This window comes from Mercenaria mercenaria, chromosome 12, assembly GCF_021730395.1.
Source record: "Mercenaria mercenaria strain notata chromosome 12, MADL_Memer_1, whole genome shotgun sequence".
NCBI classification, from domain to species: Eukaryota; Metazoa; Mollusca; class Bivalvia; order Venerida; family Veneridae; genus Mercenaria; species Mercenaria mercenaria.
The window spans coordinates 25658897-25686728 of record NC_069372.1 but is presented as its reverse complement, the minus strand read 5'-3'; the positions used below and the strand labels follow the sequence as shown (position 1 = coordinate 25686728).

The window sequence follows — 27832 nt, the reverse complement described above, 5'->3', positions numbered from 1 at the left end:
AGTAAGCCTTTATGGAAAAAATATGAAAACAGATTGTTACCTGGGAACCGAACAGTTTGGTTGCCGAAACTTTTGCAAAAAAATGCTTTAGATTGTATTTCCAAATATTCTTATTGCTTTTAATGCTTTACAAGTCTTTACTTTTCATTTCTATAGTGGGAAAAGAACACATATTTGTTATAATATTTATCTGCACAGATTAAATGGATTTTCTATTTAAGCTTTGTTTTCTAAGTCTTTGAGTGAAGTGGCAGTTTTTTGAGTGATTCAATTTGTTTTGTTGAGGTGTCTAGTGAAAGCATCAAAGTGAATAGTGCTCATTAAATGTCAATTTTAATACTCTTTTAAGAAAAAGACGTTTTCTACAAAAATATATTTTGCCGATTATTATGGTGGCTGATTTCTGCCATTTCGCGTTTTCGCCTAGCGACCCCGCCGAGCGAAAACACGAGAATTAACAAGTTAAAATGGCTGGGCGCGACGCGAAAACTCGCTAATTATCGGGGGCGCCGAGCGAAAACACGATAATTAGCGAGATCGCGGGGCGATATTTAGTAACTGGAATGTCGGGGGCGCAATGCGAAATCTCGACGTTTCGCCCCGCGCCCCGACATACCAGATACTAAATCTCACACCGCGACCCCGCTAATTATCGTGTTTCCGCTCCGGGCCCCCGCTAATTAGTGAGTTTTCGCCCCGCGCCCTTGCCATTTTAACTTGTTAATTTTCGTGTTTTCGCTCGGTGGGGACGCGGGGCGAAAACGCGAAATAGCAGAAATCAGCCACCATAGATTATAGATAATAAATATTAATTCTTGTATTTTATTAACATATTATTTTGTCCATATTGTGCATTGATATATTACAGAAATATTTCATTTCTGAGGGAAGTAATTAGTCTTTGTTTCAGAAACAGTTTTATTCTGTTTATGGTTAAGTAAATGATATCGATTAAACGCTTCCGTAGATATCTCGCTAATGTTAAATCTATATACGGTTTCAAAATTTATACCTGTCCCAGCGAATACATTAAAACTTACACTACTTACACTACGGAAGTGTAAAATGGTATCTATGTAGAAAACATGTATGTTGCGAAAGTGTTAAATTTTTGTAAAGCACAGTATGGACAGAAATGAATTTCCACTGAAAATTAGTAACATGTGTAAATATTTTTAACTTTAACTTTTCAAGATTCAAACGGGTTGAGAGCGACGCCAGTATAAATGCAGCAGATTTTACCTCCCGGTCTATGCTAACACATCCAGTCGAAAACGACAGGTGACTAATTATAAACAAGAATCTAAAGTGCTGCAAGGCATCCTGATAACGTTTTTATGAATGCCTCATTATTAGCTACATTCATCAGATTCAGAAGTGTAATGCATGTATGCTCTCCGTACAATTATACAATGCAAGCGCTTACCGAGGTGTATTTTTTTTTGTAAGTGTTGCCGAATAAAAGCTGGTTGCTATTAGAATAAGTAGTAATTCAGTCTTTGTGACCCCTCCACCCCACCCCCTCATGAGTGATGGGGACATATAGATTTGATCTTGTCCGTCCGTCCGTCCGAAGTTAGTGACGCGCCTAGCTAAAAACGTATTTGATATCAATTGATGAAACCTTGCATGAGTCTTTATCATGATATGAACTTGCGCACCTTCTATTTTTCGTCTGGCTTCGCCCCCTATTTCCAGAGTTATGACCCCTGAAATAGTCAAAAATGCACATTTTCACCTTGTGACACACCTAGCTCAAAAAGGATTTGATGTAGATTCATGAAACCTGGCATGAGTCTTAATCAGGATATGAACTTGCGCACCTCCTACTTTTCATCTGGCTCCGCCTCCTATTTCCAGAGTTATGGCCCCTGAAATAGTTAAAAATGCACATTTTCACCTTGTGACGCGTCTAACTCAAAAAGTATTTCATATAAATGGATGAAACCTTGCATGTGTCTTTATCATGATATGAACTTGCCAACCTCCTATTTTATTGTCTGCATCCTCCCCCTATTTCCAGAGTAATTGCTCCTGAAATAGTTAAAAATGCACTTTTTCACCTTGTGACGCACCTAGCTAAAAATGTATATGATATAAATGGATGAAAACTTGTGTGAGTCCTTATCATGATATAAACATGCGCACCTCTTATTTTATTGGCTGGCTCCACCCCCTATTATTAAAGTTATGGCTCGTGAAATAGTCAAAAATGCACATGTTCAGCTAATAATGTGTCTAGCTCAAAAAGTATTTGATGTAAATTCATGAAACCTTGCTTGAGTCTTTATCATGATGTAACCTTGCACACTTGGCATTCTTCTTGAGAAGTTTAACGCTTTTTACAGAGTTATGGCCCTTGAAATAGCCAAAATATTTTGTGATGCTCATAGCTCAAAAGGTATATGGCCTAGAATAATAAAACCTTTTCATGAAATGTTTGTTGAGGCTATATTACACCCTTATGACTGCAAACATCTTATTTGTGACAAATGTACCAGTGGGGGACAGACACACCTTGTGTCATACAGACACATTCTAGTTTGTGAAAGAATGAAAAGGTTTTTGTCACTGTTTAAATGTTTCAAATTATATCAGTCTGAAAATAAAGTTATAATAATAGGATGTTTTTATGATAAAAGATACTCTGCATTTTTGACGTCTGGGATTAACTCATTCTGATCTGATATGCGAGAGGGGCATTAACCAAGATGATAATGCTTTTGAAAAAAAGAAAAGAAATTTCATGACTTTCTGTAATCGTTTCTAAAATGTGGTGCATTTGAAAAAGTCAGATATCTCGTACGTTAAACACAGTTAACGACTATTTTGTAGGAAATTTCACCTACCGCTTGATAACTCGACTTTCATCGTACAAATTGTGTCCCATTTAAATACTATATTCGTTTTAATGATTCTCTTGAAATATTAGAAATATAGAAGCAGCATGTATGTAGCTAAAGGTATTGGACCGGTATTGACTCTAGGCAGTTTCGGTGAGATTACGTAGTGTCGTTAGGTAATTCGGCATTCCTTGGACTTTAAGCAAAAAAAAAAAAAATCCCGGAAAATGCCGAAGTCGTATACCAAGAATACGTACTTTGCCTATCGTCGTTACTGGTCATCTATCTTAATCAAGGGATCTGTCATTGTTTCTTTTTCTCAAATTATTGGTCTAACATATCATTTTCGAATCCGAAGTCCGTACGTGTGCTATAGTAAATTTATTAACTCTTACCCTGCTAAATTTCAATAATGAAGTTGTCCACCGTTCAATTTGGAACGAACCATTTACTGTTAAAAGGGTGCTTACCAAGAACATACTGACTGAATGGCGAACAGTGCAGATCTTGATTAGAATGCACGGATGTGCAGGCTGATCAAGATCTACACTAGTCGCAAAGGCAGAATCAATCGTGTCCAGCATAAGGGTTAAGGGTTAACAGCAGGAATTTAACTGACGGTCTTTATCGACGAATGAGAAAATTATCAGTATGGCTGCCGCATGAAAACTTTATTTTCTACTTTGCGAACATCTTCCTGTAACTCAGATTAACTGTATTTTTATTATGGGTTTGTATATTAAGTCCGCATTTATCTTCTTCTGAAACAACAAAAGTGGCAAAAACTTTTGCAATATATCTATAAATACAAAGTAGTTTCATCGCTTCATTTATTGTATTTACCGGTAGAAGAATAAAAAAAGGTAACTTTGAAAGCATTTTAAAATGATATCATAACCAGAAAATTGACTCTGCATTTCTGTTTTCATCTTAAGGCAAATCTTATAGTTTGTGTGGCTACTAACACTTATCATAATGAAATAATTATCTATTATATTTGGGTATTTGGTTAACACTGAATTACTGCGGACGTACACGGTGTAATAGCTTTGCCGCTGTGAGGTTACACGTCCGCAAAATTGCAAAACGTACACACTGGTAGAGCAGCTGAATGTTAATTTAATTTTAAATCTGCTCTTAGAATTAACAGTTATGTATACGAATATCACTTACTGTTAGCGCATTAGAATTTTTACGTAAACTATATATATAAATAAGTCTTATATAATGCATTCCTTTCGTACAATGAACGTTCGCTTCTTTAAAATATAGTGTAACTTCAAACCTTCTCATATTGAATGCAAATGTAATATCTTTGTTGATATTATGTAGTTTTCTTTGTCGAAATTAGATATTTTTATTATTTTGTTGAAGTTGTATATTTTTCTTTGTTAGGATTACAATATTTTGTATCAATTCCTAGGCCAATAACGAGAGAAAATACGGCATATGAAAACAGTGCTAAATGTGAAGACGAAAAAGAGTATGAACAACTGGCTAAAACCTTTGCTCTTTGTACCGCTTATGCGGCCAACGCTGGAGGGATAGCCACACTGACCGGAACACCGCCAAATATCATTTTGAAAGGTCAAGCCGATATGTAAGTATACAGGCCGAATCAACAGACACCTGGGAACAAAAAACGTCATTGATTTAAATTAGTAATGGTCATTTCTACTGTGATATGTTAACACAATATTTTTTCTAATCTGTTATTAACTGAATCTTTGAACCATTATTCGTTTATATCATATATGCAATGCAATTTGCACTAACATAAAATGAAATATACTTAAAATGCATAGATTAATAAGGTTTTTAAGAAGATCCTTTGAAAGCATAACACGTAACCAAAACAAACAGAAAATTCTGTTTGATTGAATCTGTTCATGAGCTATGGATTATGAAAATAAGAAGTGGTATAGCGGAATAAAAAACCTTCAGCTATTTTATAAGAAAAAAAAACCCACACACAAAAACACTCGTTTATGAATGAAAATGGTGTTTGTTGAACTGATGAAGTAATATTTTCTTTGGAGTAATATTTTAACTACTAACCTCTTGACGATTTTGTTCCTTCGTGTCTTCAGGAAGCATGCTAGGACTTTGCAAGCACTCATGCTTTAAAAAATACATTTAACAAAACCAGCTGCTAGAGCGTGTTTTCCATGCTTTATTAAACGCTTTCATTGATTTTAATCATAACTATGTATGAAGTCATTTTGGTGTAACAGGGAGAACAATATCTTAAATATAAAACTATAGGAGAGATTGTTAATACATATTCTTGCAGGAGAACGTTCTGATTTTATTTCTTATTCGGGTTATGGGTCATGAAAATAAGAAAATAGATAGGCTTCTTAGTACTTATTCCATACCAATTTTTTCGTCACTCTCCAAATTGCATACATAATCCGTTTACGAACAGTGAACTTATGAGAACTTTTGTATTATACACTTATTTAATGGCTAGTCGGTCAAAAGTCAAAACTATTGCCCCGTGTTCGAAGGATTTTTTTCATCTTATGGCGAAGGAAAAATATATCTGTATTGAACTATGTAGGTCGGTCAATAGCATAAACTATGAACCGGCAAATTATATAAGGAATCATGTAATAGAATTATAATAAACCGTTATTACACGACGCCTTATATAAATCACAGGTCCATATTGCGTACTATATGGCTAGTTTATATTCATCACTATATTGTCAAACTGAAATGAAAATATGAAAATTTATTTCTGACGTCATTAAATAAAACAACTTGAATGGCTTGCCTGCGGCCTCCGGGCAATAGTTCTGAATATATACCGGCAAACCACCATTCAGTAAATGTATACTATATTTGAAGTTAATAATAAAGAAAAACCATTTGCTATATAATACACTAGGCAACAAATTGCAGCATATATATACTTTGCTTCAAATATATCCGCTAATCTAATGCAAAAGCTAGATGGCTTATAATATATTTATTCCGACAAATGATAGAATAACCTTTGGCTTAACAAATATCTCCCCGAAATGTATTTACCTGACGTCTTCACCTAATTAGCTAGACTCACACTAATAGGAAAGACACATTTATATAAGTGTAGCGTTCTGAGATTTTAATAGGGTACATGGGGTTATCAACTTGCATCGACAGGTAAGAAAACTCAGTTAACTACGGATTCCTGTTTTGGCCATCGAAGCTTCGTGTTATGACCCGACGCACGAGGGTGCGATGTTGTAACGAAATATCACGCATTTTATCGTACCGTCAAGCGCCGGGAGATACAAAATGTTGCTAGGCTTCGACCCTTAAGGTTGAATAGAAAGTGGTAGCTTAGCGTAGTAATATATATAATATTTACACGTAGCGGTACCAGGTATGTAGGCAAAAGATACAAGAGTACGAAAGCTCAGAAAATAAAAGAAGAAAGGCTATCTTGTATTCTTAATATCCCTAATTCAGTAATACAGGAATCGGTGTATAGAGTACAGGTAGTAAAGGTGGGAAAATAAATGAATATGAAAATTAGGTTTTACTGAAAATGTTTAAAAATATTTCAGGTGTTGTCGTACCTATAATACGATAGTCTAGTTGTTACAACACGTGGTTGTTGGCTTTTGCACTTTCTTTTCTTTGCGCAGAGTTATTGCAATCACTTTTGTTCTTTTTTCTGGTTGTCAAGTTGCATTCATTTAATTTTATATTCAGTTCAAAGCATGTTATCTGTTAGAATGCTACAGTGCTACAGGTCGAAGTTTTCAATCTTCAGTTATTGCCCGCAGCGTCTTAACTATACACTACATTTACAAGTGTTGCTATTTCAATAACTTAAAAATTGTTTATTGTATACAGTAAAAAAATATTTTTTCATACAGCTTTGCTGATAAAATCCGATTAAAAGTCAAGTTCAAGTAAAAATTGTAGAATAGAAGTCTTATACATACTTTTGTTTTATAGTTCTATCCAATACATATGTTAATAAAATTTAATAACTAATTTAGGTCTTAAGAAAATGTTTGCCCTTTTTCAATTTCTTGTTTAAAACTTTGTAAAGTGTTTGCCTTACAAAATTTATTTACATTGTACATGCAGTTAAAAGATTAAACTTGACACATTTAAGTGGACAAAATAAGACAACAATTTCGGACTTTCAAAAGTCTCTGAATTTTTCCAAGCTTAGCTATGTCTCAGCAAGTGGGTTACTGCCCTTCGTATGGCTCATCGTGAAAAGTAACTTGTAGTTTACATATTTTACTTAAGCGCAGTGTTCTGGTTCAGCAACATTATATAATATAGAATTTAATATATCACGAAAACATAGACATATTCACACTGTATTAACACATACAATCCGAATAAGTTTTTTTTTTATCGTTGGTGTCGTTAGTGACTAAAACGCTTAGGCAGTGTGTCTGTACAATGTTGTAATTCATGGTCATAGCTCAACTGGTAACTTGGCCGATTTGTCACAACCGCCATCTTGATAAAGGATCAATTTATGACTTTTGCTTTAAGAACTAAATAATACACTAGGTTTTGCTAGTTAACAAAAGCTTCATAATGCTTTTGTATCGAGTCAAAGATACGATGTAACAATGGTTGCAAAACATAGGGCAAAACACTAAAGAAATTCTAAAATTGAAATTTGCTTGTGCATAAATTCTAAATCCTGACAGTTACATGTAGGAGTTTAGAAATTTATCACTACACTCGCCGTTTGCAGATCGTTCTGTGTATTCTTTTCATGTATATTTCTTTAAATAGAAAAAATAGGGCATGCTTTAGGTAAACAATAAACATAATTGCCATAGTAATGTAAAAACTATTTGTGAAAATGTTAATACATTGTGTAGATAAAACGTTGGTAGCATTCTCTCGTGCTCACACTTCTGGGTGATGGTAATTTTTCTGTTCTCTGTGTAACAAACACCTACATGTAAGCGTTGTTTAACAAGTGAACAGCGTAAGGTCAGAGGGACAAAGACAATTTCAAGACAATATAATATATATATATCTGCACCTGATCTAGAGAAGCTTACACACCGCTTAAGCACCAGTTTTGGCTTGGACGCTTTCGCCGATGTACACTTCAACAAGTAAGTTGGCATCAAAAGCGCTTCGTAATTTTACCGATTAAGTCTAAATATATTACGAATTCTCTTACCTTCCAAGACCGATGTCGAACAACACCCGTCGAGGAGAAAGATCAAATATGCAAGCTGAGACTGATAGAGAGTTTGAAGAATTGGCAAAGACTTTTGCAACGTGCGTCGCTTACGCAGCCAGCTGTGGAGGTGTGGCTACATTGACTGGAACGCCCCCAAATATAATTTTAAAGGGACAAGCAGATATGTAAGTTATGTTCAAATCTTTTACACTTTTATATAAGGCTTTAGTCTAAGAAAGAATAAGAAAAAAGCTTATACGCTTATTTCTTCGCTTAAAAAAGGTAGGTTCTGTTACTTTTAGTGTTCCAGTGTTGACTTTTGTTTTGGCAAAAGGGACACGTGTGTTTTCTGTTAAAACCCCTGCTCCTGCACGTTATTTGCGACCTTTGTGCTACTAACAGTAGTTTCGCTATATATGTTCCTCCTCTTTCAGTCCCGACGATAGGCCAGATATTTGTATAACAGGCTCATTCATATCCAAGAAAGCAAAGCTTCACATGTAACCATAGTAACAGCATATCGCGTGTCTTGTTAAACCATTTAATCTAGTAGACCTTTTTTCGTCTATTTATTTGCTCTTTTGTAATTGATAACGTTGGTAAAGCATTCCTTTCATCTAAATACGGGACATGATTGATTTTCTGACTTTCTTTGCTTTTTTATATTAAATTTTATAACATATATTGGTTTTATCACTTTAGTTTCTTACAGTTGCTTTTAATGTTTTCAGGTAGTGTTATATTGTCTTTTCATTTTTCAGAGATATTCATTTTATATGTCTTCTTCGAAAAGTCTTAGTGTTTCCTGTAAATATTAATATATTATGTTTTAAGTATTGTTTCAAGTTATTTTTTGTTCGTAGTACCGTCATTTTTTTTTGTTGTATCCGTCAAGTGTTTTTTTTGCAAATAAAACAGATCTGTCGTTAAGGTGATGTATAGCGTTTTGTGTAATTTTAATCACTAAAATCTGCATATGGTTGTATAGTTTTTATTATATTTAGATATTATTTATATCTCTACATTGTTTGAAAGGTCTTAAAATCTCTTATATAATAAACAGACAAATCTGCTTGTGACTAGACAAAGATATAGGCAACTGAAGGGAATATGATATTTTGCTGAATATATCATCACTTTCTTAACAAGGCTTATTTCTAGAGGCTACAGGGTGTACCCAAAATAATTCTTTGTGGTGCCCACCCATAGCTGTTTACCTTGGTCAAAAATTGATGTTGGGTAAGACATTATATAGCCTTTAGTGACTTATATCTTCTCAGTGTAGTTGTTAGTTCTGTGATCAGTTTTGTTTGATCTATTTAGAAATTTTCAGAAAGGTTGATATACTTTCTAAATACAAGAAAAATGATGCACACTTTTGAAATTTTTAGGTAGATCTAATTAAATTTCATAAAACGTTAAACGCCAGCTTCTGAACACCTTAACTTTTCTTATAACTATTGCTGTAGACATCTCTTTGGCAAATTTATTTTTAATTTGCTTGCTTTTTTTATATAAAATACAGAAAAAATAACGTGTAATATGATTTCGAATTAGCAAATATGTTGTAAAGCTTTTGTACGAATTCCTATTTTTGTCCAAAAAACATGAAGTTGCATTAAACGCATTGTTTGCGTGTATAAAAAGTTTTCATGTCGGAAAAAAAGGGAAAATTCCATACCAAAAACTGAAGGTAAATAAATAGTGATAGGTTTTCAGTTCGTATATTTATATTGTATATTTCAAATGACTTAACCAAAATGTTTGAATACTTCTCGAGGAATGAAAACAAAAGAGGTCTTTCTACCGTTTTTCTTTGTATGAACTTTGACCTCTTTCGGTTTCACGCCTCTGTATGCTTTGAAATTGAATTGAATAGTTAAACATAATATTTCACGACATGTGCTCATCTTTCGCTCTCTTCTATTTCAGACTCTATAACGAGTATAATATACCGTCGGCAATAACGTTTGCGAACTGGCTTGTCGTCGGCATCCCATTGTCTTTAATCGTGTTCATTGCAACTTGGATATGGTTACAAATTTATGCTCTTCGTAAAAAGTAAGTAATCCTTAGTTTTACAAGCATGTTTTGCTCGAGCTGTGGAAAAGTTCTAAAATTTATATTTCATGTTGGTGTACACTCACCAGCCAAGCTGTATTCTTGAACATTTAACCAGGTAGGTAGTCAAAATATTACAATTAAGGTTTAGCAGTATATCACAAAACAACAGATTTATTTTTTTAGTAAATGAACAGCATCTTGACAAACATCTTATCTGTCCAATACATGTTTTACTGTTCTGTCCCACAAAGTTGGATATTTAAAATATTCTTAATGAATTGTCCCCCTTTAAATAAGAATGCCGTTTGTAAAGAAATAAATGTAAACAATTGTCAAAAACGATGTTTTACCTGGTTATGTAAAGTTTAAACACTCGCACGATGTTGCAAATGCATCAAAATGAAGACATGTTACAACTTTTATAAAATGGTGAGTTTTTAAAGGCGCTGAACTGTCCAGAAGTGTGCCCCCTTCATGCAGCCCCTTTCCGGAATTCAATACATACTTGTCCAGTGTCTAAATCCGGACGGTGCTTAAAATTTCGGACACCGTTAAAACACGCTTTACGGTCGTGATTTTTTACTGGAATGAATAAGATCGTCGAAGACGAACGCTTTGACGACCAGTTGTCAACAATAGTGTGTGAATGTAAATATTTCCAGAGAAAATTACCTTCAAATATCCGCACCGCTTAAAGTAAACTTTTTGTATCGTGGGGCATGACGTCATACAGCGCACGCCAGTTATCTGAGGTGCGACGAGGTACTAATATAATGATCTCGAAAACATTCTGCCTCTTTTTCTTAGTTGATCAAAACTGATGTAAAACATTCTTAGAATTCTGTACTACCCTCAGAATTTAATTAAGAAATTTAACCGATTTCTGTTATATAATAATTAATTCAACAGAGAAGAAAATGCCAGCATTTTGCAGACGAGGGAAGTAATTCATAAGATTAAATTTGCGCGGCGTCATTATAGTGCATAGATGCGTCAAAAAGTATAACGACAGCAACAGAATCTGCATGTGGGTAAAGATAGCTGTAAACATTAATTTTCGCTAAGAGAGATATTATTTCGTATTATACTACTGTTATATTTGGCAGTTATACATTAAATTAGAAACTAGTCCACATGAACACTTGATTTACAGTAATAAAACTTCAATCGAATGGAGATGTCTGTATACATTTACAGGACTGAATCTGACTGCTTTGTTTCAAACAGAGTCGTGTTCATTGTTATTTTTTGGTGCACTGATTCGTTGCATTTGATACCGAAATAGTGTCCGAATATTTAAGCACTCTGAAGATCGATTTTGACAGCTTTTATTGGTCCGCTTTGGATGACTTTTTTATGATGAAATCAGCAATATACGATTTTGATGTTTTGCATAGAGATTTATAAAGAACCTAAAATTATACATTTGAAATGTGATGTACGTGCAGTTTCGAAATGCAAAGTTATCGTCATAAAACCACCAAAAGTGTCCGGATTTAGGCACTGGACCAGAATATAAGTAAATTGACAATGGTTTTGTAGAATAATATATATGTTTTATACGCTGTTAAATTTTCATGTAAAACAATGCTTCCTTTCTATGATTTGATGAATTTCAAACTTTTTTCTCCGAAACATGGACCTATACCTTAAACAGGTGTTTTGATGTGTGAAGTCGGATTCCGGGTACACATGGTTATGTATTTCTGTATCGTTACAGGTGTTTTGTTGTTTGCAGTCGGATTCCGGGTACACATGGTTATGTATTTCTGTATCATTACAGGTGCTTGTGTTGTGTGAAGTCTGATGATGATTACAGTGCTGTCAAAGTTCACCTCAGACACGAATATCACAGACTCGGCCCAATGAGGTATATTCAGTATATATTAACTCTAGTACATGTATGAATAAGAAATTCTCTTTAGTATAATGAAAGTTTCTTGTCTATTCATATTGTTAGTTTGAGTCGTGAAAATACTAAGGTGTCAGCCATGTATACCTCCATAACAAATAATTTTAATTTTGAACCAACATCTGTTCAAAGACAACTGTGACCAGATGATATTTTTGCCTGTACTATAAAGGATTTAAATTTTTAAAAAATCAGCAGAAACTTATCTGAATTTAGTTTTCTGAGAATTACTTGTTTGAGTATTTTAAAGGTAACGCTGTTATTCAATAGTTTTTCAGTTATGTAACGAAGGACAGTTAGTCTAATCAATGTTCCTGAATTGTGTATCAGTACTAAATAGTACACCACAAGTAAATACAAACTTCTCTATATAAATCAAAGGCGTAGGTCGAATAATTCCAGACACAATGTCGTTTATCATGTCGCCACTGAGAACATATGACTCGCCTTCGGATCGAACCCACAGCCCCCGGTCTGTAGATCTGAGCGAAGCGAGCGGGCTTTATAATTATTTGAATTTCCGTTTTTGATGTATAGTGCATTAATAAAATTTTAAACGCTGATATAAAAGGTTTCCTTTGCTGCGATACATTGTTCTTCTGTTTTGATTAACTACTATGAAATCATTAATTTTCGTGGGGGACTAATTTTCGTGGATTTCGTTGCTGAGTCAATCCACAAAATTTAATCCCAACGAACAAATGAAATTCCCATTCATTTTATGTTCCAAAGTTGAAATCCACGAATTCACATCCCCACGAAATTGACATTTTGACCAAAACCACGAAATTTCATGCCCACGAAATTAAATGATTTTACAGTAACTTTATATGTCAATGGTTTTTAATTTCTTTCACTTGTTTTAATATGACACGGTATATTTTAGCTTTGCGGAGAAGGTTGTTCTTTGTGATTTTGTAATGTTAGCACTTCTGTGGATTATGCGCAATCCAGTTTTCATGCCAGGCTGGGGAAAACTGTTTCCAGAAAGGTATGATCATTACATTTACATTACTTTATCAAACATTTTGACTTTTATAGCCATTTAACTAATGAATATAAAGCCATCTAGATAATAGAGAAGAACGCATGGCCTCATGCGTACGGAAGAAAAAGACTAAAACAGTACATTACTTTGCTGGGTCTCGGACCACATTCCGACGAGCGCGAATTACCCCTAGAAACGGGGGTGAATGCACTCGAGGACGTTTAGCCTTAAGCCTGCTGGTGGAAAGTGAGTCACTCTTTGCGAACAGTGCAGCCTATGATCAGCTTGCATATCCGTGCAGGCTGATCATGGTCTGCACTGTTCGCTGTTCGGACAGTAATTTTTCAGTGAACACCCCTTCGAATAATAAATGGTACTGCCAAAATTGAATGATAGACCAGTCCATTTTAGAAATTTAGCAAGATAAAGGTTAGGGTCGCTGAGGCTATGCTTCGAACGGCTACAAATATGAAACAAAATGTACTAATAGTGTAGATTGTGCAACAAAACATAATGGTTAAAGTGAAAGTGCTGCGTGAGCGTAAATAAGCTATTGATTCCGTGACTGTGTAACTGATTTGGCAACACGTCAAATGCAGATAATGTTGTTGATACAGTGAAGTGTTACAGTATAAGTTTAATACGTGCAACACACATGAGTGAATGATAAATACAGTGAATAACTATATTTTTATTTTTGTTTTTGTTGGGTTTTACGTCACGCCGACACAATTTTAGTTCATATGCCGACTTTACAGTTTTTCACGGTGGAAGAAGAGCCCAGGTGCCTTTATTGGTCTTATTTCATCATCAATGTGCATCTGAATGGAGCCACCGATCTCCCGTAAGCCAGCTGGATAAATTCCTCACAGGAAAGAATTCTACACGAGGTTTCTATCTCAAAGCGGTTAGGGGCAAGCGGATTGAAGTCATCGACCTTAACCACTCGGCTACTGAGGCACCTTAATTCACTATATACCAGTGTAATTTAAACATGTATATTTCCTTTCTAAATCTGTTTACCTTCAGGTATGTGCAAGATTCAACAGCAGCGATATTTATGTCTGTGATGTTGTTTGTGCTGCCGAGTGACTTGCCATTTCTTAAGAAAAAAGGTTTGTTTTCTTCTTATAGTTTTGATTGGCCTATACAAACAGCTGTCTTTAAGTGCTGACAATATATATGGTGGTCATAGAAAGTCGCCTGGTAGTTGAAATGAGTGTCTTATGGATCAGAGTCCCCATTCATTGTTAATGTGTAAAAGAGTTTCTTCTTAAGCCAGTAGCAGGGGCGTTATCATGGATGTTACTCTCGCCGTTAACTCTCACGAACGGACTTTATCAAACCAAATCTGCCTTTTTTTCTTCGTAGCGTTTTTCGCTTCCAGACTATCTTTGTATATATTTTATTAATGCAAATGTACTGAAGACATGAGTAATGGTTCTTACTGGTCACACAGATACAGTAACACTGTACTGTCATTGATTCTTTTCATTGCTTCTGGATAACAATAGAGAAGTCCGATTAGAGCGTCTACAAAATGTCACATAAAATGCGGATAACGAAAATCTACAACAGCTGTTTTACCTTTTAGTTTTCGACTTCCGGACTTCACATAGAGTAACAGTACATACTATTACATGACTCCTATATAAATTGGGGGTGAATAGTTCAACACTGGTTTGTTAGGCTTACGTTAAAATTGAGAGAAAAATACTTTTGACATATTTCTTATGTCATATAATTAAACAGTATCAAAATGGCATTCCGGTCAATAGCAAATAGTTCTGACTATTAACCGGCAAGTCATTCGATTAGTGTATGTTACCCAGACATGACAAATAGACGTACAAGTGACATATAATCCAAAGAACAAATGTGTTTTAAAACATAAACGAGTTATTTCCCTTTACTCTAATGTAATAATAGAACAACTTGCTTTTCAGCTCAAAGAACTGACGAATTAACAGCAAGACATGCCTACATTCCCTTGTTGACATGGAAATATGTAAATGATAAAATGGCATGGGGTGTGCTGCTCCTGATGGGTGGAGGATTCGCCCTTGCCGATGGCTGCAGCGTAAGTCTTTCATTTTGTTAAGTCAGTGAAAATAGGAAAAGATTTAACCCTTACCCTGGTTAAGGTAGTTCTGCACGTTAGGATCGAATTTTTTTCTACAATGTAGAATTTGATTAAACCCTGATTTTTCAAAACTTCCAAATATACTAAGGAAATTCAGCAAATAAAAAAGATAGGGTCGTGTGCTTAATTTTTTGCTAGACTGATTTGAAAAATTTCGACCTCACGCAAATTTTCATAATGGGAGTCTATGGGAAAAACGCAATTTTCATAACATTTTTTGCGAATAGAAATTTTTCAACAATGTAGATTTTAATGAAACTTCTCACAGTCGTTAATAAACATATGGCCTATAATATGGTGAAATAAAATGTATAGGTCCGTGTGCTTATTTTTGAGATATCTGGCTATGATTGAAGTGAACCGCCTATTTCAAGCTAATTTTAAGACATTATTTTGAATTATTTAACGTGCAAGATGTTTTAATATCATATTTTAACTTTAGAAAGATAGTAACAGTGCCATTTTGATATATTTACTCACGGGTTGCCCTTAACTTATAAACTGATTTTCGTTTCCGTACGCCGAATCCAGGCATTATTCTACGTTTTCCGGATAAATGACGTTACGCCATCACTACCGGTTTATCAAACGTGCAGAACTACCTTAAAGACCCTCCACAATAACGGTATTCTTTTATGTCCATGCTGGTAATTATACGTGATTTGCATGAACAATTTGAGAAATACAAGTGTGTAGTAACAAATTAAAACAATGACATATATTAGGCCAAGACAATGTTTAATATCTAAACATTTTATTCAATTAATGTAGCAGTATGTACAGTGCTGGGTGATTGAGTTAAATTTGTACCAGACTTCGTTTTTTAAGTGTAAGTTACCTATTTATGTTTTTAAAAATGTTTGTTTGAAAAGAGATCGACTAAATAAGTAAAAAGACGAAGTTGTGAAAACATCACTTCAGGAATGGCCGAAATTGTCCTCCTGCCATTATAGCGCAGCTGTATATTGCCTTAATTATTAGGATGATTTTCATGAAGTTCATATGAAGAAAAAGAAGAAAAAGGAGGTCATTAGGTTGTGCACGTGGTTGGTCTTTTGACGTCAGAACTGCGAGTCGTAGGCACTCTTCTCCTGACCACTTTTAAACCTCCCGTACCAATAAAATGTTGTTTTCATGATAACATTGTCCCTTTAACCTTACGCAGAATAGCATTTGTTTTCTCTGATTCTTTTTATTCAAAACATGATATTTTATCTTGTGTCTCCGTTCAACATTTGATTTTCAAATGTTAACCGTCACAGAATTTAATGATGTCACATTTAAATTTGACGATATCGGCGTAAAGATTATAGTTCACACTATATTAACCCGATCTAAGTAAAAGTAGCTTGAAAAATAGGTAAATGGCAGATAATTTTTAGTGAATGCAAAATAGAAAAAGAGACAAAATGGGCCATTTACTTAATATTTGTCCAAATGAGAGCAATTTTCCGGGTACTTATTGAACACCCCACGTACGAATATGTGAAGTAGGCACAGTGCGTTTTTCTTTATTGCAGAAATCTGGGTTGTCTTTGTGGTTAAGCGATCAGCTGACAATATTTGCCGACCTGCCAGATTGGCTTACCGCAGCTCTGCTGGCTTACATCACAGCTGCTATTACCAATGTAACCAGTAATGCTGCTACTGCAACACTCTTTCTACCTATTGTTGGTGGTCTGGTGAGTAACTTTGTACCTGTTTTTTGGTAGCCTTCCGTGTAACTTTGTACATATTGTTGTTGTAGTAGTAAGTAATTTTGAATCTATTGTTGGTGATCAGATGTGTAATTTTCTGCTTATCTTTAGCAGTGTGATAAGTAACTTACTATCTATTGTTTGTGGTATGGTGAATAACATTCTACCTATTGTTTGTTGTCTGGTGTGTAACTTTCTGCCTGTTGTTGGTAGCCTGGTAGGTAACTTTCTACCTGTTGTTGGTGGCCTAGTGGGTATTTTGGTACTAATGCTGGTGGTCTGGTAGGTAACTTTCTACCTGTTGTTGGTGATCTAATGGGTATCTTGGTACCAGTGTTGATGGTCTGATGTGTAACTTTTGACCTATTGTTGGTAGTCGGGTGAGTAACTTTATACCTATTGTTGGTAGTATGGTGTGTAACTTTTGACCTATTGTTGGTAGTCAGGTGAGTAACTTTGTACCTATAGTTGGTAGTCTGATGAGTAACTTTTTACCTATTATTGGTAGTCAGGTGAGTAACTTTGTACCTATAGTTGGTAGTCTGATGAGTAACTTTTTACCTATTATTGGTAGCCTGGTGAGTAACTTTGTACCTGTTGTTGGTAGTAATGTGTGTAACTTTTGACCTATTGTTGGTAGTCTGGTGAGTAACTTTGTACCTATTGTTGGTAGTAATGGTGTGTAACTTTTGACCTATTTGGTTGGTGAGTACTTGTATTGTTGTAGTAATGTTGTACTTGACCTATTGTTGGTAGTATGGTGAGTAACTTTGTACCTATTGTTGGTAGTCGGTGAGTAACTTTGTACTATTGTTGTTAGTCTGGTGTGTAACTTTTGACCTATTGTTGGTAGTCCTGTGAGTAACTTTGTACCTTTGTTGGTTAGTAATGTGTGTAACTTTTGACCTATTGTTGGTAGTCTGGTGAGTAACTTTGTACCTATTGTTGGTAGTATGGTGTGTAACTTTTGACCTATTGTTGGTAGCCTGGTGAGTAACTTTGTACCTGTTGTTGGTAGTAATGTGTGTAACTTTTGACCTATTATTGGTAGTCTGGTGAGTAACTTTGTACCTATTGTTGGTAGTATGGTGTGTAACTTTTGACCTATTGTTGGTAGTCAGGTGAGTAACTTTGTACCTATTGTTGTTAGTCTGGTGTGTAACTTTTGACCTATTGTTGGTAGTCTGTTGAGTAACTTTGTACCTATTGTTGGTAGTAATGTGTGTAACTTTTGACCTGTTGTTGGAAGTCAGGTAGGTGTAACTTTGTACCTTTTGTTGGTAGTCAGGTGAGTACCTTTGTACCTATTGTTGGTAGTAATATGTGTAACTTTTGACCTATTGTTGATAGTCAGGTGGGAGTAACTCTGTACCTTTTGTTGGTAATCAGGTGAGTAACTTTGTACCTATTGTTGTTAGTATGGTAACTTTGTACCAATTTTTAGTAGTGTGGTGAGTAATATGTAAATTTTTTACCTATTATTAATGGTCTGGTAAGTAACTATATACCTGTAGTTTGTTGTCTGGTAGGCTACTGATATTTTCTCAGCAAGCTACTGATACTTTTCTCATTCTTACTACTAGGTAACTAACCGTTACTATTCTTTCCGTTTGTAGGTAATTTAGTATATAATTTTCGTCTCACTATTTTTGGTTGTCGGGCGAGGAAATGAGCCGTATTGATCAACGTGTTAAATATGAAATTTAAACTGGCAAGTACCTAATATTCATCCCATAACTTGTCAATAGTATTTAAGCTGCACAGAATATGTTCTTGCAACATCTAATTAGAGTCTGTACTAAGTGACTGTTTCAGACCAGAAAGAAAGGATTTGTAACATCAAAAAATGCCTTAGTTTAATTTTCAGACTTTAAATGTTGATGTACATACGAACTCTGTCCACTTATATAGTTCGTAATCTGCATTGCAGTTTTTTTTTCTGTTTCTTTCTGGTAATCTTGCAAGCTGGTTTCCATTGTATGTCTGTAGATGATTGACTTTAAATGACTAATGGGTATTTCTAGGGGTGAGAACAAACGAGGCACTTAAAACCTCTTTCCATTGATTTGTTAGTTAATTCAAATGCTTACACCTGTGTAATATGTGTCCGTCAAATCTTTATAGTGAGTTACGAAAATTCTCCTGAAACTCGTGTCATATATATATCTGAATGGTGTATCTACAGTACTTGATCAGTAGAAAATATAGTGTCTCTAAATGTTGTTTGCATTCAAATCAGAATAAATTGTACTTGATTATCCTTAATTCTTAACGCTCAATTTCAGGCCATCCGCTTGGCGGTACATCCCCTGTATTTTATGATTCCTTGTGCGGTGGCAGCCTCGTTTGCATTTATGTTGCCTGTTGGAACTCCTCCCAATGCAATTGTTTTCTCTACTGGATATCTGAAAGTTTCTGACATGGTAAGTAGATTCTAATTTGAAGGGTGGTCAAGTTGTTACGGTATCCGTCTCTCAGTCCGGGGGTTGTGAGTTCCAGCCCCACTGGGGTCACGACCACCACATGTCATGTGACACAAGTACTGGTTTTCCAGGAAAAGTGGTTCACATTAGCTTTAAGCTTACATCAAGTGGAGTGTAATGCAATAATATTGCATGTCAGTAAGAGAAATAATAAAAATGGACGAAATTTCGTTGACTTCAATTTTTGAAAGTCAGATGTTGTTTTTAGCTCGACTTTTCGAAGAAAATGTAGAGCTATTGCACTCGCCTCGAAGCCGACGTCGGCGTTGGTTAAAGTTTTTGATAAAATCAAATATCACTGTTACTATCAAAGCTATTGACTTGAAACTTAAAATAGTTATTTACTATCAAAGTCTACACAAGGAGAAACAATCCCCATAACTCTGTTTGAATTTTGACAGAATTATGCCCCTTTTTAACTTAGAATTTTTGGTTAAAGTTTTTGATAAAGTCAAATATCTCTGTTACTATCAAAGCTATTGACTTGAAACTTAAAATACATATCCCCATAACACTGAATTGAATTTTGTCAGAATTATGCCCCTTTTTAACTTAGAAATTGTGTTAAATTTTTTTGATAAAGTCAAATATCTCTGTTACTATGAAAGCTTTTGACTTGAAACTCAAAATAGTTATTTACTATCAAAATCTACACCAGGAAACACAATTCCTATAACTCTGGTTTGAATTTTGACAGAATTATGCCCCTTTTTAACTTAGAATTTTTAGTTAATGTTTTTGATAAAGTCAAATATCTCTGTTACTATCAAAGCTTTTGATTTGAAACTTAAAATACTTATTTACCATCAAAGTCTACACCAGGAGAAACAATCCCTATAACTCTGATTTGAATTTTGACAGAATTATGCCCCTTTTAACTTAGATTTTTTTGTTAAAATTTTTGATAAAGTCAAATATCTCTGTTACTATTAAAGCTTTTGATTTGAAACTCAAAATAATTATTTACTATCAAACTCTACACCAGGAGACACAATTCTCATAACTATAATTTTAATTTTAACAGAGTTATGCCCCTTTTTAACTTGGATTTTTTTTTACTGGCAAAGCTCAAATTCAGAGTCAAGCACTGAGAAAAGTCGAGCGGGCTGTCTTACGGACAGCTCTTGTTTTTGTTTATTGGGGACTGTGGCAGCCAAGAAATCCACATATATTTGTCCCCACAACTATTGATTATTTCACAGTACATCGTTGATGCATGGACCTATTACTATTATTTTCTACGAAAAAAATGTAATCAATTTGCTTTATACATTCACAGTTCTATGACTTAAAGACGAAAGCATTTTTGCATTCTTAACAATTGTCTCTTTACCTTGCAGATGAAAGCTGGCTTTGTGATCAACATTATATCTGTGGGTATATTGTGCCTCGCTTTGAACTCGTTCATCTACCCAGTGTTTGATCTTGGCAATATACCCGACGCCTTCCTATCTAACAAAACCTCAGGAGTCACTCAAGTCATAACTGGTGTAAATAATACTTTAAGTTACAATGTAACCAATGCAGCCTCGTGAATGATATAACCTATGCAGCCTCATGAAAGAATAAACCTATCAACGAAGTAACAACAACGGTACTGATCGTTATAAAAATATAGGAATCTCGTATGAAGAAGAAATGTTTGAGACAATAAACATGGATATGTCAACATAAAGTAACCATGAATTATTTGAGTAATGTCCGATACAGAGCAATAACACCAATGCCCAACAGTAACTTCCATGACAAACACGTTACGTGTGTGGCAGAACTATACATGTGTAACATTCGTGACTCCATGGCATTCCAAACATTTGTGAAAGAAGATGTAACATCCGTGACAAGACTAGTTTCATCTGCTATAGTGTATTTACATCCATCACAAAAATGTATATGTATGATATTTATGGAAGAATGGTAAAACGCATGACTTATAATATTATGGCATAACCAAATTATCCATGAAAAAAGTTGTAACATCCGTTATTAGAAAGGTTACATACGTTACAAACTGTCACAGAGCATAAACGGCCATGCAAACAAAATGTTATTTCCTTGCAATGGGTTTTTACGACTTATTACATTGATAACGGGCGCTTCCGGTTGCTTTAATTGAATTGAATAGTGTGTATGTTATACATGTGTATAAATGAATCTTAATCACTGCTTAAGATGTATATGTGATATGGCCTGCAAAATATTGTTGATTTTTTTCTTCTAGATCAAGATATTTAGCCGAATCATCTTCACCATCTCTTCTTTTTTAATGCGTTAGGTTAATAAAATCTGTTAGAATGAGACTGCCAGTGGTTTTACATCACAGTCATCAGAAACCAAGTATGAAAACATTGAAATCTTTAGTCGAAGAGTTCAAATATTAGCGCTACACTAATGCTGTCATCTTGTTGTAGTTGATATGTTTGTTAAGTGTTGATGCAGTTACGTAAACTTTTTGTTCTCGATATCAAAAAGTTAGTATTTTCACACTGGCGCAGTATTTCGCGATATCAGCCAGTTGCTATTTGCACACTGGCGTAGTAGTTCGCGATATTGGCCAGTTGCTATTTGCACACTGGCGTAGTAGTTCACGATATTAGCCAGTGGCTATTTTCACACTGGCGTAGTATTTTGCGATATTAGCCATTTGCTATTTGTACACTGGCGTAGAATTTTGCAGTATCAGCCAGTTGCTATTTGCACACTGGCGTAACAGTTCGCGATATTTGCCTGTTGTTATTTGTACGTCGGTGCAGTATTTCGCGATATTTGCCAGTTGTTATTTGCATACTGGCGTAGTATTTCGCGATATTTTCCAGTAGTTATTAGCAAACAGGTGCAGCATTTCGAGATATGAGCCGGCGATTGCACACCGGCGCTAACACCATCACGAATGGTTATTGCTCGCAAAAAAGTCTATTTATAAATATTTGGATACTCTCCTCTTGAATTCCACTTATCTTTACACGATATTTGTCTAAGGCTCAAATAACATATATATATATATATATATATACAGTAGGTTTTATGCTATTTTTATCGATTTGTGGTTTGAATGAGTGTTGGGATGTGTATTGTTATATTGCACACACTCTAATATAATTTGACATTTCAAATGGTTAGTCAAATGAATTTATCTCAGGAAATACTGTTTCATTGATTTTTAGTGATTTAAATTGCTTGTATAATTGTAACCAAGATCGATATATGTATAATCTGGATCTTTATTTATGTGTGTGATATTTATTATAATCTTGGCGTGGGTATTGGTCATGCAAATTTTTCTTGTAATATTTACATGCAGTTTCTATGTCAACATATGTATATAAAGCATACAATGGAATGCAGAATCATACAATAGTATGTAAATATTTCATGTTTTTTTTTTGAAAATTTTTAAAAAGAGTTTTGAAATTCTTAATGGTTTCATAGACTAAGTTTATATTTGCATGAACATGAATTGCTTATTACTTGCCATGGAAATTATTTACCCTGTTATGTAACTTTAAGGCAGTGAACCCATATTGACACTCGGCAATTTCCGTGTAATTACGTATTTTCGTTCGTAAATATAGCTTATATGAACAGCCGGGCATTGCCGAAATTACTTACGAAATTCAAAGGAAATTACCGTCTGTTTTTATAGATTCGCTACCTTAAAGAATTCTTATTTACACACATATAACATTGCATTTTAAAGAATGTTTGAAATTTATCATATTGATGTCTAAAACAGCACGTGCGAGGATAGAGAATTATGCTCGGATATCAACTTGTCTTGAGTTACATTTCAAAGAGGTATTATATCAATGTCTGGTATTTTTGGAGACAATGCACGTGTAAAAATTTCATACCTGACATATTCAGAAATTGAAAATATGCTTAACTGCTTCAAGTTTTGATTGTTATATCAGCATGTTGAAGAAAGCGCGCACATTCGAATTAATGTTCATGTGTACTAAACTTCTTAAAGAATCTGTTTTCCTCTAAAATACCATACCGAACTGTACAAGTTATTTTCTATGTATTTCCAGTCATATTAGGCTGATTATTATATGTTGATTATATAAAAGAGAGACCATTTAACTCTATTTGCTCAAATTTGATAACAGTAGAAATGCCAATCGAAATTGTCGTCTGCAGACAGTACATGTTACATATCACGTCATATACTAATTTATGATTTTATGCGAATTTAGTATTTGTTATTAAAAAAAAATTCCAGATTGACTAAAAATAGAAGTTTTATAGTCAGTCTGTTCTTTTAAGATTTTTTGCGATTGGCTTATTTTAAGGCAGCAATTTAATGAAACAAAGCAATGCAATAATTTCACTTCCGTTGTGTGTGAAGTCTATGAAAAGATATGACTATTTAAATTCATGTGTGTTGTGCATAATAACATGACATGAATACTAAACTCATGTGTTATGCAAATAACATGGCTTGACAATTTACTTCATGTATGTTATGCACATAGCATAACATGACTCTTTTATTTATATGTGTTATGCAAATAACATAACATTACTGATTATGCTAATGTGTGTTATGCAAAAAAATATAGAAACAATCCTGTACAGAGTAGTGTAGGTGTTGTGACAAAAGATCATCAAATCATTGTACATCGAGCTTTGTTTTTGGTAGTTAAATCAACATTTTCAATAAGTCCGTTAATTGTGTAGAAAGAAATAAAGAAACGGTTTTGAATAAAGTGTGAATTACAAAGTTCAGTGAAATATACCTAGTAATCTCATAGTGAAAAATACCATTTTTTCACTGGCTGCACGACCGGGGCCAAATACATAAAATTTAGTCCAGAACGTAAAAAAGATGACAGAAAAAAGAAATGTGTCTGTTTTATATGTGAAATCAGAGTATCTTTCATGTGAACGCCAAGTCCGATATTTTCACAAATGGCTGCGCCGCTGGTGAAAACATTGCATCTTGTGTGACTAATCATTTAATCGTACATTGAAACTATCACAGATGAATTTTAAATTATGTTAATACTTTCGTTTTTTCTTTGCAAATCGCCAAAAACATGTCTTTGATGGTTTTATGTTGTATGTTACTATTTATATTTGATCGTGACGTCATCAGTTAATTTTATCTGATGTTATGTAGCCATTGTGAATCAGACTCCTTGCAAAGTTATCTCCCATTTAATTATCTTGTTAAGAAGTAATTGACCTCATTTGCTCCTGTTATTACTTTTTCTTTATAATATGCATTTTAAGTCGAAAAACAAATTTAAACGGGCTTCTATTTTTTCGAGACAATCATTGAATGAAAATTTTAATGTACGGCGTCCTTTGACATTTTTATGCTTTCACTGGAACGTCTTTTATATGCTAGATTTTCTTGTAGACATGCCTTAATATATACAAACTTTTGAACTTAATGTTTACATACACTATATGCAGTAATTGTTCACATTTTCAAATTTGATATTTGGGACTTTTAATACCTTTAATCAGATTTTTTTCTTTCTGTATTGTTAGTGTCCATTTACGGCAGGGCGCCTACCTATACAGTCGGTCAGATATTGAGAAGTATGCTAGCCCGATTGTTTAATTAACTAGGCGCCTTTGCGTTATTGGATTATTGCACACTGAATCCACAGTGGTTTGTTAATTCACCCTGCATGTGAAATTTCTCTGATCCGGGCATGTGGAAAAGGCTTGTGAATGTCACTGCTGATTTATGAGTGACGAACAGAGATATTTTTCACATTTTAGATTTTTACATCGTTGACATAGTGTACATTTTATAAGAATCATTACATAATGCAGTTGGTTTCTGGGTTGTTTTGTACATACAAAAATGCATAAATCCAGCTTTAGAATAGGACCAAAAGTATTTATAATAGTTCATACTATGTGAAAACGATGTAATCTTTTTTGAAAGGTTTCTTGTCGACAGTATGCTTAATTTTGCTAAAAGTAGATGGTATGGTGCGGATTTTCATGCTCGCTTTAATTAAAACACTATTGTTTGATCCACCCTGTCCATAACAAGGATTTTCTTTGATTTCTCTTTAGCTGTTAGAAAAAGTTATCAATATTATACGCCATTTTAAAGAACTCGAAGTGGTGAGAGTGACTTTTTAAATGTTTAAGATATTTCGATTATTTTGTAATTGATCGTGAAAAAAATTAGAGTACTGATACTAGTTTCATTTGAGTTAAAAGAAACAATACTAGTGTTATACGGGGTGTAGTTGTGATTTCAGCAAGGCTCGAACCCACGAACTACGGGTTTTGTTATAAAATTTTAAGGAAGTATTGCTATTTATCAATTATAAATAAAAGAGTCTGAACATTTCGCAACCAAAATATATTTTTGGCCATTAAATTGACATGAATAAAGATCTGTTCTTACTACCACACATGACTGAGCTTTAAATTGTATGTATCTTATATCTTGATGTTGCAAAATAAAGCCGTACCCTGCGAAAATTTTTGTTACTGATTTGGTGGATCAAATATTAACTTAAAGGTAGTGGACCCGTTATGGTAACTGGCCTATCACGTATTCTTTATATGCTGTTTTCGGCATTCCTCGGATTTTTACGGAAAGTCACTAGCGCGTTCATTTAGGCTTACATTTACGTCCGAAAAATGCCGAAGTGTATAATGAGAGTACGTAATCATACGGAAAATGCCGAGTGTCATAACAGGTCCACCACCTTAAGAGGCAAAAATCAGGTCATTGCTAGTCTGAACGATAACGTTCTAACAACTTCACATTCTTGTGGTTTTGTTTTGTTTTGTTATCAAAAGGTGCTTTTTGTTTCACATTTCAATAAAGAGGAATCAAGCACGAATGCTTGTTTTAAGCAATGCATGTTTTGTTTAAGCATGAATAGTTTATTCAAGCACGAGCGCTTTATCATGAACAAAGCAAATAAAAGATAAAAAAAATGTAAATAGTTTGTTGTTCATAAATCTTACATAATTTAGAGATAGTACCTAAGTTTTTCAAATCATTGGTTTGAAGTTAAAAAGCTTTGAAATGAAGACAAATGTTCATATATTTCTCAAAAACAGAAATATAGACAATATTTTAACCAGAAGTGTGGAGTTACGAGCATTTAATATTTTCATGTTAACGAAAATTTTGTGATCAAGGAAATGTAACTCTTCTTGAACATGGAGAGCATAAACATCAAAGGGACATAATATAGTTAATATTTTCTAACTGGGTGCATTTGATTTATCATTCAACTTTGATCTGGATTGCTAAATAATGATCCATGATACTGTGTGCTAAAAATTTAGAACATCTGGAACAGTCTGTTAACAGCAAAACTATGCTTTAGCACAATCTAAATAGTAAAGCTCTAACTGGGAATTGAACCCAGGACCTCTCACACCTAAGGCAGACACTCTACCACTTCCCTATAACAGCAGTAGGTAATAGCTATGTAGTTTAATTGCTGTATTACGTTGCGTGAACTGGAAGCGTATTCGCTTTGTTATCTAACGGCAATTTTTGTGTAAAGAAAAAATATAATCTAATGCTGCCAACGTCATAATTGGTCAAATCTGCCCAAATTTCTCTGACGTGTTGTTCAGAGTATGAACTTACTAACTGGTAGTACCAGTGAAATATTACTTACACTGAATATTTTATATTTGCCCTTTTTGCAGCTGTCGAACGGCAAAGACCGTGAGTTTTGTCCAAATATAAGTAATTATTTTACCAGTTTTGAGAGGAATTCAATTGATGGGAAATTACAGTTACAAACTAAATACCTTTCTGCAACACATGGAGTCATTAGCATTCACTGTCAATCAGTATTATGACTAAGATCGACTGTCATTCATTCATTTCAAAGTTTCATAGACAGAGTCCGTTGTTTACATTTTTATCGTAACCGGTGCACTTGTAAAAATCACTTTAGTTTGAAAAATCAAAGTATGCGAAGAGCTATGGTACGGTCTCTACATAATTATGTTCTTTTCTACTTCCTGTTGAAGAATATATTGTTTCCGTTTAGTCCTAAACATTTTGACAGTTTTGAAGAATTGGCTACGTTTAAAACAATATGTTTGTTATAACATACTAAAAGTTCAATAAGTCTTTATTATCCCTCGCCGATGAAATCGGGAGCGGGTATTGAAATGGCGTTGTCCGTCCGTCAGTCCATCAGTCCGTGCGTCCGTCCGCAGCCATTCCTCAGTAACTAGCTGGTAGAATTTCATGAAACTTGAAATAAACATGAACCAGCATACTGCGATGATGCCCGTCAAGTTTTTTTTTTGATTGGTCAATTTCCTTTAGAGTTATTGCCCTTGATTTAATGAAAAATGCCCAAAACTGTCCGTCCGCAGTCATTTCTCTGTAAGTATCGGGTAGAATTTAATGAAACTTGAAATAATCATGCACCAACATACTGCGATGATGCCCGTCCTGTTTTTTTTTTTGGATTGGTCAATTTCCCTCAGAGTTATTGCCCTTGATTTAATGAAAAATCCACGTCTGCAGCCATTTCTCAGTAATAAGCTGATAGAATTTCATGAAACTTGAAATAAATA

At 34.3% G+C, this 27832-nt stretch overlaps 1 protein-coding gene across 11 annotated transcripts in view; it reads left to right on the top strand.

Moving 5' to 3' along the window:
- Positions 1-25720, top strand: part of LOC123533728 (solute carrier family 13 member 2-like) — a 103636-nt gene extending 77916 nt beyond the window's left edge. For 8 of the 11 annotated variants that reach the window (XM_045315536.2, XM_045315535.2, XM_045315533.2 and 5 more), the window contains 11 exons: positions 1195-1281; positions 4267-4443; positions 8013-8192; positions 9940-10068; positions 11855-11941; positions 12870-12974; positions 14001-14086; positions 14918-15051; positions 16635-16796; positions 19097-19234; positions 20635-25720. In XM_045315536.2, the coding sequence (XP_045171471.2) occupies positions 1195-1281; positions 4267-4443; positions 8013-8192; positions 9940-10068; positions 11855-11941; positions 12870-12974; positions 14001-14086; positions 14918-15051; positions 16635-16796; positions 19097-19234; positions 20635-20829 (1480 nt within the window). In that variant the 3' untranslated portion in view covers positions 20830-25720. The remainder of the gene's footprint in view (positions 1-1194; positions 1282-4266; positions 4444-8012; positions 8193-9939; positions 10069-11854; positions 11942-12869; positions 12975-14000; positions 14087-14917; positions 15052-16634; positions 16797-19096; positions 19235-20634) is intronic. The other 3 variants (XM_045315539.2, XM_045315540.2, XM_045315542.2) reach the window with 2 other exon arrangements.
- Positions 25721-27832: the final 2112 nt, after the last annotated feature.